At 39.0% G+C, this 16660-nt stretch overlaps 1 protein-coding gene across 3 annotated transcripts in view; it reads left to right on the forward strand.

Annotated features, from left to right (window-relative positions):
• The window catches only part of CTTNBP2 (cortactin binding protein 2), a 134803-nt gene that overhangs the window by 65974 nt on the left and 52169 nt on the right, over positions 1 to 16660 (forward strand). For all 3 annotated transcript variants that reach the window (XM_074315676.2, XM_019743209.3, XM_074315677.2), the window contains 4 exons: positions 2627 to 2830; positions 4588 to 4687; positions 7165 to 7315; positions 11278 to 11532. In XM_074315676.2, the coding sequence (XP_074171777.2) occupies positions 2627 to 2830; positions 4588 to 4687; positions 7165 to 7315; positions 11278 to 11532 (710 nt within the window). The remainder of the gene's footprint in view (positions 1 to 2626; positions 2831 to 4587; positions 4688 to 7164; positions 7316 to 11277; positions 11533 to 16660) is intronic.

A 16660-nucleotide genomic window follows, 5' to 3' on the forward strand; every position in this document is an offset into this window, starting at 1 on the left:
GTTCCCTTCATCACTGCGTGTGCTGTGAGATGCTCACCTTTACTGATGTTTGCATGTGACACTGGAGAGCTGAGTGACCTTTTTCTAACATCATAATGTAGCTGTATGACTGCAGGTCTGTTCTATCATAACCAGTCAACTAAATATTGTCATTTTATCATTGTTGGCAATTTTAAATGAATAATAAATTCTCATGGTAAAGTTTTCTTTTTCCTGTTCTTATAGGAGGATTTATTAAAATAACTTAAGCTTATCTGTCTGTGCTAGAAAAAATTGGAAATGATAGTGGAGACAAAAAATTTATTTAAATTTTAAGAATACTTGGCATTTGTAAAGCATTTGTCTTTGTGAAAGATTTTTTAAATATATTGCAAGCCTCTAAGAAAATAAGACAATTGATATATATTCCTCTAGTTTTGTGTAACAGAGAATTATAAGACTTTTGAGTGGTCTAAAGATTGAGAAAATTTTTGAATAAAATATTTTATCTTTCAGATAGCTTTGCATTAGAAATAAGGTTTCCTGGCAAATTATATCCGTAATTGAACAATTCCATATAAAGCAGTTAAAAATATATTTAAACTGTCCCCCAAGGCCCAGAATTGTATTGAAAAAAGAAAAATGAAAACAAACCCCAGAAGAATAGCAAGCCATTTAATATATACCTGTTGATGTTCTTGAAAGGATATTAAGAACCAAGAGCCCTTGGATGAAATAGAGGGAAAGAGAGAGAGATAGAGGGAGATGGGGTGGGAAGGGAGCGAGGGAGAGAGAAAGAAAGGGAATGGAAGAAGGAAGGAAGGAAAGAAAGAAAAAAAGAAAAAAGGAAGGGAAGGGGAAAGGGAAAAGGAGAGGAGAAGGAAGATAAGGAAGTTGACTGAGCATGAGCCACACTCCCTCCCACCCGAGACCACAGTGCGATGCCTTCATATAACACGTTTGTGTTTGCTCTGCAGTCAGGGTTCCATACCTTAATGTCTAGAATTTCTCTTTGTATCATCCAATTCTGATAAGTACTGATTTAATTGTTGTGGGCTTGTTTTTTGTTTGTTTTTAAGACAATACAAAAGGTAAAATGTACCAGAGAGGAGCCTTCTTGTAAGTATGAAGTAAAGATACTACTTTTGTAAGTAGTAAGAAGAGCTAACGAATATCAATGGGAAAAATATCATGAAGTTTACATAAATATTTAATTTTATGACCCTTTGAATTTTGTATGCCATTGCAGTCTACTAGAGTAAAAGCAATAAATTATTCCTAGACCCAAATACATAGGTTATTAAGATACAATACCCAGCTTTTAATAAGCAGTTGTCGTTTCATTTGTATGAACTGCTTTGTTCTCTCTTTTTACAAAGAATTTTAAAAATACTAAGAAATCCTTAGATATGTACCTTTTATTATTTATTAAAATAATTTAAGGCCAATCATTTAAGATTCACTTATAAGAATTGAATATTACATACATATTAATGTAATACCCATATACCTAGAATATTATCCTGGTGCCAATATTCAGAGAATATAAAAGGTTTGTCTATTATATGTTACTACAGGATGTTCCCAGATGTCTGTAGAAAGTGACCGTGAGGAGTGACACATATGTCCCCATATGTCCCAGTATGCATACCAGCATTGCTCAGAGGGATTTGGGGCTCCATGAGGAAGAAAATACAATGCAGTATTTTGAAAGTTAATTGTATTTAAGCTTAAAATACACAATACCTCTATGTCACATTAAATAAACATTTTTACTTTACTGTTTTTACAGCTTTTTGATCAAGGAAGAATTCAGAAAATTTCCCATGCTATATGCAGCCGACTTCACACACTTAATTCTCTTCTAAAGCTGCTAAATACTGATGAGAAATATCTAACTATGATAACTCTTATGATTTTTTTTAAAACTATATGTGGAGTATCTGTTTTGTTGTCTGATTAAAAGTTTTGGGAACACATGTTGTAAAGATGGCCAGATGATAGAAAATTGTGTATTGATTAATTTTGCTGGTGTATTTTAGATCCAATTTTATATGTTGTGCTTCTGTTAGCTCTTGACACTGAATAGTAGTTTGTCCCCCCATTATTTTTATTCCCAAAAAGGGAATTCAAGGAATATGAGCAGGTTCCTTGACAATATTTGGTCCATCTTAATGGTTTATGTAAATTTATAATTGAGTACCTTGGACACATTGTCAAAACAGGAAAATCTCTATTTCTTACAAATATTTCTATCTTATACCTCAAGATACCAGCTCACTTTTTCAGATTGATGTTGAAATTGAGGAAATCTGTGCATAATTTTAAAATTCAAATTGCTTTGAAATCCTGAAGAGGAATTTTAACTTTTAAAATGAGACAACTATCTTAATTTCAGAAAACCTTACCCGTGCAAGACTGATGATTAAAAATAATTTGTCACCATGTATGTTGATTAGCAGATATAAGATTGAAATAACAGTACAGATTTGTGCTAAGTAAATATTAACAGATTGATAATGTTAGAAACCACATGATCTTCTAGGAATACGTGTTCATGTGTCTGTGTGTAATTCAGAAAGGAGTGGGTAATATCTGTCACTTGTCTTTGCTTCTACTCTCTAACTAGGGTCACTTTAACCCACAGGCTGGTCACCCTCCCTAACCCTTTTGCTAATGAGTGGTGGTCCTGCCCCCCTGGCTGGCAGGCCAACCCTTCTTCAGCAAGCTGCTGCCCAGGGAAATGTCACTTTATTATCAATGCTGCTTAATGAAGAAGGACTGGACATTAATTACTCCTGTGAAGATGGCCATTCTGCCTTGTATTCTGCTGCTAAGAATGGACATACAGGTAAACGTGATAATCTTAGCTCATTCTACTACCCGCTTGCAAAAGGATAGAGTCAAAAGCACTTCTAACCATTGTCATGAGCAAAAGGCTCATTTTGCTTTCAATTTTCACTTACAGGTAGTATGAGATACTTTTTAAATATGATTTAAAGATTTTATGAACATTTTCAAAAGGCCAAATTGTATAGTTCTGTAATAATGTAAAAGTTTATGGCAGCTAGCAAAAAGTAATCTTTGTTTTCTGCACAATGAAATGTATTGTGTATGTAGAAAAGTAACTGTAAAGCACGTTTTAGAATAAAGCACTCCATCTGTGATCACTTTGGTCAGAACAAAATCGCCCTAATTTGTCTGTTAGAAATACCTGATGTGTGTGAAAGTCAAAGCATCTGGACTTGAGCACATGCTGCAAAGGGAAGGTTTTAGTACTTAGGAAAGGTCCTGGGTCTGAAATTGTTCTGCAGTTGGAACAATTTATAGTTATTCTGATTTTTTAAAAGAACTAAGAAGCTGTACAACTATAAATGACATATTGATGAAGTCTGGGAATTATTTTTGTTCCTTAAAATGCAAATCCTATAGTCAAATATACTAAAACATAAGGCAGTGAAGAAAAAGAGATGATTTGACTTAAAATGTAAAGTCAGATAGCATTGCATATGGAAGCCATATGACTGTCGATTAATTCAGATAATATGGCTTCCTTGAAAGTCTTCAGAGCTTTACTGTGTTCAGGTGGGCTAAATGGAAGATGCTCGTGTACTAAGATAGCTCATTATTTTAAAAGTACTTTGGAATTCTTTTTGTTTTTTAATCTCAAAAGCACTATGGAAATTTTCTTTAATATAGAAAAATTAAATAACATGAGTAACAAGTCTAGGTGATAAGTCTAGTTGCCTGAGTCAGGTGGCTTTTTTTTGTTTGTTTGTTTGTTTGTTTTTTTGTTTCAGGTGTACAAAACAATGTAATAGACATTTCACCCCTCACAAAGGAATAACCCCCCTCCCTCACTCTGTTGCCCCTCTGACATCGTATATAGCTGTTACAACTCCATTGACTCTGTTCTCTATGCTGTATTCCACATCCTGTGACTATATCGTGTTTTCCCAAAAATAAGACCGGGTCTTATATTGATTTTTGCTCCAAAAGACGCATTAGGGCTTATGTTCAGGGGATGTCATCCTGAAAAATCATGCTAGGGCTTATTTTCCAGGTAAGTCTTATTTTCGGGGAAACACAATATATATAGTATTAAACTATAGTCTGGTGACTTTTTGTGAGTTCTCCTTTACCCTCATTCATGGAGTTAAGTGTAGGGTGACCACTACATGAAAGCACTTTAAAGATTAAATAAAACAAAGTAAAATTTTAACTATTTAAATATAAAGAATGGTATTTCAGTTTGGTAAATGGATTTGGTTGTCCATCCCACAACATTATTTTCTGGGATTGTCTGGAAGAAAAATCTGGTAAAGCATTTTCTAACACCTGACGATTCTGTCATTCAGCAACTCTTCCCAAAACACCCAAAAACTCACGTCTTAATTGGTGAGTCTGGGGTATTGCAGTCTTCAGGAAAGGAGGCTGCTTTCCCCATAAAATAGTCTTGGAGTCTCACATTCACCATGATAAAATTGTCCAGTGAATTCCTTTCGGGAGAGGTCCTTTGGATTTAGGGTCTGTCCACAGCTTGCATAGCATTTGGCTCATCACAACTCTAAATGGAGACTTAAAATGACCTTCTTCTAAAATCCATAGACTGTGTGAGATTGCTGCTGAATGCAGACGCCCAAGTCGATGCTGCTGATAGAAATGGCTTCACACCCTTGTGTGCTGCAGCTGCTCAGGGACATTACAAGTAAGTGATGCTCTTAATTCGTTGTTTTTTGTTGTGTGTTTCTTTCTATATGAAAAGGGCCTCTTTGTATTTTGCACACATATTTCAGTTCTAGCTGAATGTATAAACTACTGCTTAAAATCCATTGGCAATAAATTCACTAAATATTTTTGACGGTTTAAACACAAAGTAGGATCTTAATTTTGCCCTTAATTGTTGGTAAAGAGTTGTATGTGATGGATGAGAAGAAGGGAAATATGACGTGTCCATACTTCACATGAATGAACTTGATTCTGAACTATAATCTATTAATAGTACATCAACATATATGTGGTGATATAATAGACTGTTATACTTTGATGTTCACTGTTTTCCACCCCCCCACACAAAGAAGCTTTGTTTTACTTAAGATGGCATTAAAAGTAAAGCATCAAATTATATTATTTGTACCAATCTTAACTTCCTGATGGCAATTTATTCAGTATTATATCCCAATTTACCTTGTTTTATCATTTAAAAAAATTAGAGCAGAAACTTTACATATTGAAATTAGAGCACAAAATCAAAAGAACCTATCAATTATAATAGATATAACTTTAGCAATGATTTCTTCAGTAGCTTACTAAAGCAATTGAACATGTGTTTCCCCCAAAATAAGACCTAGCCAGACCATCAGCTCTAATGTGACTTTTGGAGCAAAAATTAGTATAAGACCCGGTCTTATATTACATATAAAATTATTATAAGACCGGGTCTTATATATGATATAAGACCCGGTCTTATTTTACTATAAGACCGAGTCTTATATTAATTTTTGCTCCAAAAGACGCATTAGAGCTGATTGTCCGGCTAGGTCTTATTTTTGGGGAAACACTGTAGTAAATGACTTTGTAAAATTGAGTCACATTTTAGTAAGATAGAATGTAGCTAAGTCGCTTCTCTGCCTGTGCTGAAACTTCAGGTTGCAGGCGTTGAGAGCTGTTTTCAAGTGTTTATCTAAATATCCTAATAGAAATGTTCTTTAGCAAATTTCAGACTTCTTGAAATATGAGTTTTAAGGTTCATACTAATGCTATTAATTGTAAATGGAAGTTTTTAAAAATTCTAAGTGCATCCTTCTAATATAGCATTATTTATTGATTTCTCATGTCAACACCCTATTATTGAGGGCTGTAGATAACTGGTTTTGCTATTACATTTTGCATGTGTCCTGACTCCTCCAAGGGAGATCTTTTTCTTCTGGGCTATCACCTTTTACCTTACTGTCACCCGGCAATCTGTAGGGCCATTTGCTTGGATAGTATAACAGTCATGGGAATGGAGACATGAGTAGCTTTACAAAAAGGAAAAACACTGGGGGCTGATTAATTTAAATGTATATGAGGTACACGCACATATCAATATGTAGTTTATTTTTAAGATACATATAAACAAACCAGATGTTGCCAAGGAAAGCCAAACGGAGACATACATCCCATGTAAAAAAAAAATGAAGATTATGTGAATTGCTTCTGAATTTTATTATAGTTTAATTCTCTGTTCTACGTTTATTCTCACCTAAGTTCACAAACTCAAGCTCCTGCTGTTCAGCTAGTTACTGAATGCCACTGCATCTTGAATTTACCTCATTTCTTTCCATCTTGATTCTCAGGGCTATGAGTTTCTGCTTAGCTGTGTCTTCTTCCTGGGAAACAAGCACCTGTCAGGACATAGGACAGTCTCTGCTGTCTCTTCTCCCCACGTGCTCCCCTGTTCTCTGTCTCCCACTGCCTTATAGCAGGGTCACATGGTGCCCTGCTGTCTGCACTATTTATAATTATTTTCCCAAGTGAAAAATCCCAGAATTACTCAGCAGCCTGATTTTTTTCAAGGTTCAAACTATTTGTACCACAAATAACATACGTCAAGCACCGTTAAATCAGTCATCCCAATAACCTAAACATGTTGCGAGATCTCTACTTTTACAACTTGGTTACAGAAAAGTGTCATAAACCAAATTTTAGCCCTTGGTCAAGGTTGCTGTTTTAAATTTTTCATGGGAATAATTAAATTTGTGATTAAAATATATCTTCTAGCTTTGTTAAAAAACAGTACCCACATAATACCCCCAGTGATTTTATATATATATTTGGCTCCAAAAAAATGTATACAAGTGGACACTTTGGTCAACGTTGCTCAAGCAGTAGTTTGCTATAATCAGAAGTGTCTGGACGCTGACGGTAACCACTTTGAGCACCTCTTGTAATTGCAGAAGTCAAATGTGATTTGTATTCATCTTTTGTTATTGGTATATATTGAGTATTACAATTTTAACACAGTTTTCCTTTCTTAAAAAGTGTATACATTTTTTGGCACCGTGTGTGTGTGTGTGTGTGTGTGTGTGTGTGATGTATATAAAGATGCAGAATTGCTTTAGCATTGTTTTCTATATCTTGGTCAGGTGGCACTTCAGACATCAAACTCAGCTTTTGTATAATTAATCATAATCTTGTGTTCAGGTGTGTAGAATTATTAACTGCATACGATGCTGACATTAATCATACTGCTGATGGAGGACAGACACCTCTATACCTGGCCTGTAAAAATGGAAATAAAGAATGTATTAAACTCTTGTTGGAAGCTGGAAGTGACCGAAGCATAAAAACTAGTGTGAGTACCAGATTTGGGGGTTTTGTCCTATTACTTGCAATGTGTCTACAAACCCTACAGCTAGGAAAAAAGCAAAACAAAACTTTAAAAGTAGAGGTTGCTTTTTTCTTGTTTTGCTTCTTGAGCTATTGGTTACGGACAGTGTCTGTTGTCTGTTTGAGTCTCTGCTAACTAAAAGCGCTGTCTGTTAGCGTAACCAGTCCTTTATCCTTCTAACATCAGATTATTCATCTGTAAACCAGGAAAATGTTTTCAGAATTAGGGGAGATCATGGAGGTAAAAGTTTTTATTCATTCACCAAATATTTCCTGAGCACCAGCCGTCCCAGGGGCCAGAGAGATGGCAGCAAATGGAACGGTTCACACCCTCGTGGATCTTATGTCCCGTTATTGGGGACGGAGGCCAATAAACAAGCAAGTGAAGAGATAAGAGCTGGATGTTTAGGAGATGGGAGTACCTGGGGCGGGGGTTACTTTATGAGAGTTGGTCAGAAAAGTCTTCAGTGCAATTGTGACAGTTGAGCCGACACCTGCAGGAAGCGAGGGCGCGGGCTCTGAAGAGGCGAGGAGAGCAGTGTGCAGGCTGCCGAGCCGAAGTGCAGAGGCCTCAGGGAGGACAGAGGTGGCACCCTCTGCCCCTCGAGGCCAGTGAAGCCAAGTATGAGGTCGTGGGGCCACGGTCAGGGCCACAGGGTGACACAGGATGCCTTTGGATGGTTTTGAACAGGACAGGAATATGAACTAACTCGTTTTTACAAGAATCACTCTGGCTGCAGGGTAAGAACAAACGTAGGTGGGGGCCAGACAGGTGCAAGGAAGCCTGTCAGGAATCATATTTTAATCCAGGGAAGAAGTCATAGTTCGGATCAAGGTTGAGAGGTGGAGTGAGGAATGGTCCAATTCTGGACGTATTTTCAAGGTGCATTACATAATTTGTAAAGTACTGTGGACTATAGAAGTATAAGCTGGCAGCAGTGGCAGTGATGTAGAAAGAAAAAAGTATTGCATAAAGGCTCAGAACTCAGGCTCTGAAATCAGACCTATGGTTTGAACCTTGCCTCCACAATGCTGTGTGACCTTGGGAAACTTTTCTTACTTCTCTGTGCCTTGGTTGACCCCTGTACAAAACGAGGCTAGTAATACTTGTAATAGCCATTATTCGGGGTATTGAGAAATGAGTCTGTCTATGAAAGGCAGTTGGTACCGTGCCTGGGATTTGTAGCAGCCCACAGATGTTAACTGTCATAGTCCTGAGCTGTAATGTGTGAACAAACAGGAATTTTGGGGTGCAGTGGTGCCCCTGGCTAGCACTCGGAGGGGAGTTATTTGTGTTCACTGTTCCACGTAGGACTAATGTTTGTTATTGATCAGATTGTGCAGCGCCTCCCAGAGTTCAGGGTCACTGTCTAATTTGCCTCAGAACTTGAAGCACTGTATGTGGAAATCCACGGTGGTGGAAGCTGACACACTGATGTGAGGGCTGACATCTCCCTCCCACCCCCCACCCCCCAGCCCTGCACAACTCTGATGTTTCCCATACGAGCTGCGCAGGTGAGGTCAGGGACTGAGAAACTGGCGAATCCCTGTGGAATGCATGTCCCTCAGCCACATGGAAATGCACTGGCCATAAAACTTCCCAAGGAACCTTCCCAAAGTTGTTTGTCTTCAATCTATTTTAATGCATTTGAAGACAAGAAATCACCCGTCTGTACACTGACTCAGGCCTATCTAAGGCTGGAGGAGTTCAGGAGCTTCTACCACGCACTGCTCCTCACTGGGCTCCCGTGTTGTTTCAGTTTTGTTGTAACGATCACCACCCTGCAGGAGACTCCTGATGAAAGACAAGTGAACGTTTTAATTTCTGAAGGTTATCTCTACCTTGGATCTCTTCTCTTAATTGAGAATTGACTAGACTGTGCATCCACTTCACAGGAAACACGCTTAAAATGTCCTTGGATATAAACGTGCATTATCTGTTTTACAGGTCACTCTTGGATCCTGGGTTTTCTTACGTAATTTCTCAAAGGAGAACTAATAATTAAGGGTATAACCGAGGGTATAATATAAACGAGGCATTTTCCATTGAGTCCTATTGCTAGAGCTTTAAAAAAAATCATCTTTTTATTTCTTGGAATATCTGTGAAAAATAATCCAGTGTTATATTATTCATGTTATTTCATATTTTGTATTCATGTTATATTTTATCTAAGAAATCTGTGGTTGTCACACAGATTTCATTATGAAGTTATGAAATTCGACCTTACATGTGAAAAATGAATTTTAATCACCAAGCTAAGTGACAAGTAGTGCAGCATAAAAATTTGCCACGTCCTGTAAATTGGAGAACAGAACGCTGTGATCTCCAGCTAGTTGTTGATAAGCCGAACCAAATAATTAGAAATACAGAGGTAAACAGTATAATTGACAGAAGATTTTAAGGGAATGTAATTTCTTGTGACTTTTAATAAGAAGTCAAAGGAGAATGGAAGATTGAACGTTTTTTTCAGGAAGGGCTGCTTGACATTTGTAATAGAAATTAGGGAAGGTTAAGAGGGCTTATACTCTGAGGCCAGGGAAGGCTAATACACAACGAACAAGCCATGAAAAGCTTTCCCTGGCTGGAGCCCACCCACACTACATGGCATTTCGGTTACTGCCCAGCCGTGGTCTTGCCTCAGTCTAGTTGCCTTCTTCAGTGAGAAGTCCAGAACCAGAGAGAAAGCCACATCATCAAGGGACAGGTTAAGCGAGTGATCAGACGACTCAGTGTAAATGTACGTTGTTACCATTTATTGTCTAGTTTTTGCCCAATGTTTTATCTCATTATTAAAAAAAAAAAAAAAGATGTGTTGAAGCTCACTGAAATGTATTTAGAATAGCAATATGAAATAACCACATGAAAAAAAAAATGCCAAAGGGAAAATAAAGCTAGGAAAGTAATATAAAGCCAAAACACAAATCATCAAAATAATGCTTAGTTCTTTTATGAAAGTCTTAAAAGTCTAATGAGGAAAAGTAGCTGCGTAGCAGGCAGACCCATCCTGTGTAACAAATGTGAGACTCTAGAAGGGACCAAGATTTTCCCTAGAATAGTGCGTGACAAACTTCAGTGCATCACTGTGACCTGGAGGGCTTGTGAGAATAGATCTCTGGCCACCACTGGGCAGTTTCCGGTTCTGCAGGTCTGGAGTGAGGCCCAAGATTTGCAAGTGTAACATGTTCCTGGTGAAGCTGCTGTTGCTGATCTGGTGACCACACCTGAGAACCACTGTTCTAGAAAAGAGTTGAGTCGGCTCTGGCAACCGGCTAAGTCTGAGTCGGCTAAGTGGATGACAGGCTTCAAAGTAGCGTATTCTAGAGAATGGTCCCAGGCGTTTTAGTTGGAGCATTTTCTAAGCCTGTGCGTACCAGTACCCCACTGCAATCACACAACAAGCACTTCATAGAGCCCCCATGGGCATGAAGTAATTTGGCTTTGTTTTTCTTGTATGTCTACCCTTTCCCTATAATCTAGAATCCTTCCTTCTGGAATCATTAGCATAAAATTTTAAGATCACTAGAAGTAAAACTCGCTTATAATGGAATTCATTTACTACATTCCTAATAACACATTTTTTAAAAAAAAAAAATCTCTTTATGCTGAAGTTCGTTCTCTTTTGTAGCATTAAATTGAGATTTTGGTTTTCCATATATAATGCTTAGTTACTGACCTAGCCAGTCCCTGCTCACTCCAAATGGATAACTATTAGGTGGAAATTTTACAAACTAGCAAACATGAGTCATAGCAATGGGAAATCCAGCAATTGATGGAGGTCAGGGACTCAGCTCTTCAGTGATACTCAGGGGTGGCATGCCTGTTTTGCCCAGCTCAGTGGTCCATGCCCAAGCACGTGTAGGGGTGAACTTTTAGTAGTTCAATATTAATGTTGCCATCAACCATTCCCCCGGTTGTTTTATTTTCAGGATGGCTGGACACCAGTGCACGCAGCTGTGGACGCTGGTCATGCGGACAGCCTCAAGCTTCTCATGTACCATAGCGTACCAGTGCGTGGCCACTCTCTGCATGAAGAAGAGCCTGAGTCGGGCGTCTGTGGCTTGGATGGAGGAGAAGGGCGTCCTGAAGGCACAGCCAAGCCTGTGGTTCCTGCAGACCTCATTAACCAGGCCGACAGAGAAGGCTGGACCGCTGCCCATATTGCTGCTTCAAAGGGTTTTAAGGTGGGTCTGGGGGCATCCGACCTCATTAATCAGTTGTGATCTGATGAATGGCAAAGTTGTCTGCTGTCGAGTGAGTGTACTGCATTTAATAATAGGAGTGTGTTATACCCTCGTAGGAGATGATCGGCTACCAACATGCACTGCCTTTTTTCTGTCCACAAGATAGTTATGATCAAGAATATATGAGACTTACGTGGAATCTAAAGAACAAAATAAAAGAACAAACAAAACAGAAACAGACTCATAGATACAGGGAAAAACAACTGATGGTTGCCAGATAGGAGTGGGGCTTGGGAGCTGGGTGAAAAAGGTGAAGGGATAAAGTACAAATTAGTAGTTACAGTGGTCACAGGGATGTAAAGCACAGCATAGGGAATATAGTCTATAACATTGTAATGACTATGTAAAGTTATTCTACACTACCTGGGGATCACTTCGCAAATTATATAAACCACTGTGCAGTACACCTGAAACTAACAGAATATTATTGAACATTAGCTATAATTGGGTAAAAAAAAAAGTGAGACTTTTTATTTAAAAAAATTATATTTGGAGATTGTTAACAAGAAATGGGGGAGTAAATTCGGGCATTTTATCTCAAATTAGAAAACAAGTTTGTTATTGATTTATTCCCCTGGATTGTTAGTTCAGTACCAAGGCCGTGCTGCTAGGTGGAGGGGGACAGAGTTCAAGTGCATGCCCTCTGCAGTGGACTGCCTCCTTACGCCCTGCCTGTGCTGTCCTACTGGGAGGTGGAGAGCTGGATTTCACTCATCAGTTAAGAGTAGAAAAAGTTTCTGATTATTAAGGAAGTGACATAATATAGAAGCACATTCACTTGTGCTTCTTTTTCTATTTAGGTCACTTTGGAAACAATATACTTTAGCAATAATGAGCTTAGGAAGCTCCTGGGTGCAGGGCACTGTGTGCTAACATTTGCAGGGGTCATTTATGCCACTGGGTAACTCCTAGTCCAGTGGCAAGGGTGTGGGGTACAAGACAGCTGTAGGGCAAGAGAAGCACAAAACATTAAGACAAGGGGAGTAGAATAGCAACCATAGTTGGAAAATATGTTTTCTGAAAAAGCAAGGATAATTGACATGTGGTTAGAACAGTATACAATGCACTTTTTTATTTTTGTGGAAAAAACGAAGCCAGCACACATGTTTCAGAGAGCAGAGCTACGGGGACGTTGAGCTCAGGAATGACTCATTGTAGAGGAGATAGAAATAATTGGGAGCCTTGCAGAGGGGCTTCAATTAGCCATCATCACTGAGAGAGAGCAGATGAGATGGAACAAGAGGAACAGAATGGAAGGCGGTGAGGGCAACAGCTCCAATGGAGCTAACGAAAGTAGTGATAAGTGAGACTGGACGGGTGTCTCGCAGTGTGGCACGGGCCTTCAGTGAGTTACGGAGTTTGGGTGTTATGTACTAATCAGAGTAAAACCATTGAAAGGTTTTGCCCAAAGGAGCAAAATCATCAGCTCTCTAGTTTAAATAGATTAATTTAGCAAGCACATGTAGAAGACTTGGGATTATGAAAAAAATAGTGTCAGGGAGAGAGACTAGGTGAAAGATGATGGGAGTGGTAGAAATAAGAAGAGACATTACAGGTAGGAATGTCCAAGGGCTGAAGACAGATTAGATATGGGAAATGAGGGAGCTGAGCAGGGTAACAGTGGGTTCCCAGAAAGAGAAAAGAAGAGGTGTCATGAACAAGAAGACAGAACGTGGGTTTAGACATGCAGAATTTAAGCGCTGTGATATGTTCATCCAGATGGAGGCGCCTGGGAATAGCTAAATGTGCATTTGGAAGTTCTGTTGGGTAACTCCCTCTTATTGTTATCCAGAGCAGGAGCTGTTCATTTTGGACTTTGGTTTAAAAAAAAAAACCAAATGATTCAGTTGAATGTAGAGGTTTTGTTTGTTAGCAGTCGTTCCCCCTGCCCTCCTTGCCATTTTATCCTTTAACCAAAAAAAAACAAAAATTATGTGAACTTGATTATATATATATATATATATATATATATATATATATATATATATATGCATTTAAATGGAATGTCATAGCATTTGACATAAAGGTTTTAGGAGACAAAGATGGGAAATGTGTAAAGTTTAAATTTGAAAATACAGTTAATCTAAGACAGTGAATCTCATTTGAAGGTTCAAAGGAGCATAGGAGGGGTAGTTTGCAACCAGCCTCCACCCCCTAAGGAACGTCTCAGAGTATAATGCAAGATGTTACTGGTAGGAGTGTGTGTACATGCGCTCAATCTGGATCCAAAATAAAATTAAAAAACCCGAGCCTGACTGATATAGAACATTCAGCTAACGAACCTCTCCACTCTCCGGGGTGAGTCACCTGTGGTGTAGGGCGCTTGTGCTGTAGCTCAGCTCCTTAGTTATGAGCTCCATACTATCCTGCTGCTTTGTATACTGGGTGGTATCTTCACGGATTCTCGGGCCCCTGGTCACTGTGGATGCTCAGTCATTGCGGCGTAAAGGGCACTGTGACCTCTGTCTCACACAGAATATGACTCTCCCTGTGTTCTCTTACTTTGAGAAGCCTAAGATGAATTGCGACAAGAGAGATTATAAAAAGTCAGCATGACTGGCGATATTTACACACTTCTAAGTAAAATAATAGATTAAAATAATGTGGGGTTTTCTGTAGCCCTGGAGTGGATACTTAATCTTCCAGTCTTACCTCTTCATTTTTTGATTATTATGATTATAAGGACATTTCAACCCTGGAGGGATTCATAGATAGAAGTTGGGAATGAAGCCCAGATGGCTTGATTTCATTACTTTTCACACTATACCATGCCACCTTCCTTCCTAGTCAAAGGCATTAGGAAACATTTTTGCATCATTTGCCTAATACACTGTTTATATTCTGGCTGAGATAGTTCTCCAGAGAGGGAATCAATTTACAACTAAATTGTGAGGACCAGTTTTCTGAAAAATTAAAAAACAATTCTTAGTTAATCATGTGAGTAAAAAGGTTCTACACTGACCACAAGTAGAGCGTTTTTTAAAAAAAAAAAAGTTTCTTCTCTCTATAGTTGTATATATCTGTCCAATCTACATAACGTAATAGTACTTTTACCCAAGAAGATGACCAGTTTTCACGTGTTTTTCAACAAAAAATTGTGGGATATCAGAGCTGAAAGGGAAATAGCTCATCCAGTCCAACACCTTCGTTTAGCAGATAAAAAAATTAAGTGTTGGAAAAATAGCACAACCAATTCTGCAAGGTCAATTCATAGATCAGATTCCCAAGTCAGTGCTTTTTCCATTTTAGTTCTTGGTCTTTTTCCCAGTGGTTGAGCAATTTATGCAAATCACTATTTTGTGTTTGGTAATAGAAGTACCTCTCTCTAAACCTAGCCTGTAATGACTTGGAGCTGAGCTAATCGTTGAGGATAAACCTTTGTTTTCATCACTTAGTATAAATAGAAGAGTTTTTTAGTGAAACTCTCTGTTCTGTCATGAGACTTTTGACATGTCAAGTTCCTGCAGTAGAAACATATTAGGGAGATTGTGTGGATTTGAGCATCTCTGTTGCTGAAGCTCTCATACAAAGAGAGTCTTTATTTGGGTGACTGTGTGCTTCTGACTGCAGGAGTACATTAGAATTCTCGCTTACACATTGCCAAAGCGGGTGGTTTCCTATCGCTCATGCTCGTATGTGGTCTCTCTGGGTTGACTGTTTAAGGCAAACACTGTTCCTTCCTTGCCTCCCCTCCAACTTTGATGATCAGGCTTTGACTTTGTTTCTCTGGATTTTCTCTTTTGTTTAACCCTAAGCAATTTTCAAGTGCCATTCATAGCTGGCTAGTCCTATTTTTAAAGAATTTATCCAGTCTTTCACCTTTCTGCAATAACTAGTCCCAAACCCAAATCTCCACTCCTGGCTTTTGAACCATCTTCCAGATTTCTATTTCAAGCATCCTAGAGGCCTTCTCTGAGCTGCCCACTGGCCTCTGCTGAGGTAGTGACCCTCTTGTTGCCACTTTTCAGCCATTTTTGCCTTGTGTTAGGATTGTGGTCTGCCTGATGCATTGTTGACTTCTAGGCAGGTGAGTGTTGGCATTTCCTCTCATACTGTAGAATCCACCCTGTTTGGATGGTCTAGATGAGGTGTGTCTCAAGTGCAGAGGCCCACATGGGGCCCGAGATTTAGATGCCCGCTCCCCAGGCCATGGCTGCAAAGAGAAAAAGACGATTAGGAATCACTTAATTTCTTCCTTGTCACACAGAGTTGGGTATCTGGCTAGGAGAGGAGAAATACAAGATACTTGTGAAGTTGGGCCAAGTCTTTGGGATTAGATGTCAATCATAATAAATGCAAACCTGTTCTTTGAAATCTGTTTTTGTGCTTTAGATTCTCTGTGTTTATTTCCTTTTCACCCTTAATTTTTATAGAATTATTTTTGAAAGGCCAGACTGACTTAGCTGTGTGTAAACAAAGGGAAAGCTATTTTTTAATAATCGTTCTGGAATGTTCAGTGCAGACTATTGCACCCTTGCTTACTCTAGGCAGCAGTGGTTAACTGACAGAATCCTAAAGGGTTCTAACATAAACTTAGCCCACCAGAGTCATGCTCCACCCCTCACGTGAGACGTGGACTTTCCAGTGTTTTCTATTAACACCTGTCACAGATATGAGTTTGACCCTCTTCCCCTCTCACTCACTCTGTCCTTTCTTCCTTGAATGAGCTTATTGATCCCCAGAATATAACCTGTAGAGATTCCAAATTCTTTCCTCTATCCCTACCTAAGAGTTTCCCGAATCCATCCAGGAAGGTTCCTACCCAGGAAGCCACCGTTTCCCGGACGTGTCCTTGGTAACTGGAGGAACCAACTTCCCAGTCTGTGTGATGCAGTCCTTCTTATGCCTCTCATTCAGTGTAACTACGAAGAATGCCCCCTTTTACTCTTAAAGGTGTCCCGGTTTTGACAATTGTGTGGTAGCCCTGTTGATGACCGAATTCAGTTTTGCTCCCACCAGACAGCTCCAGTGGGTGCGTCTCTGGGCTCCCATGTTTATGCCCCTCAGCTGCTCTGCTGCATCTCTTGTTCTCTCTTAATCCAAGAAATCACCTGGCGTTTGTGTACTT

This window comes from Rhinolophus sinicus, chromosome 8 (genome assembly GCF_057876585.1).
Source record: "Rhinolophus sinicus isolate RSI-liver-muscle chromosome 8, RSI-T2T, whole genome shotgun sequence".
NCBI classification, from domain to species: Eukaryota; Metazoa; Chordata; class Mammalia; order Chiroptera; family Rhinolophidae; genus Rhinolophus; species Rhinolophus sinicus.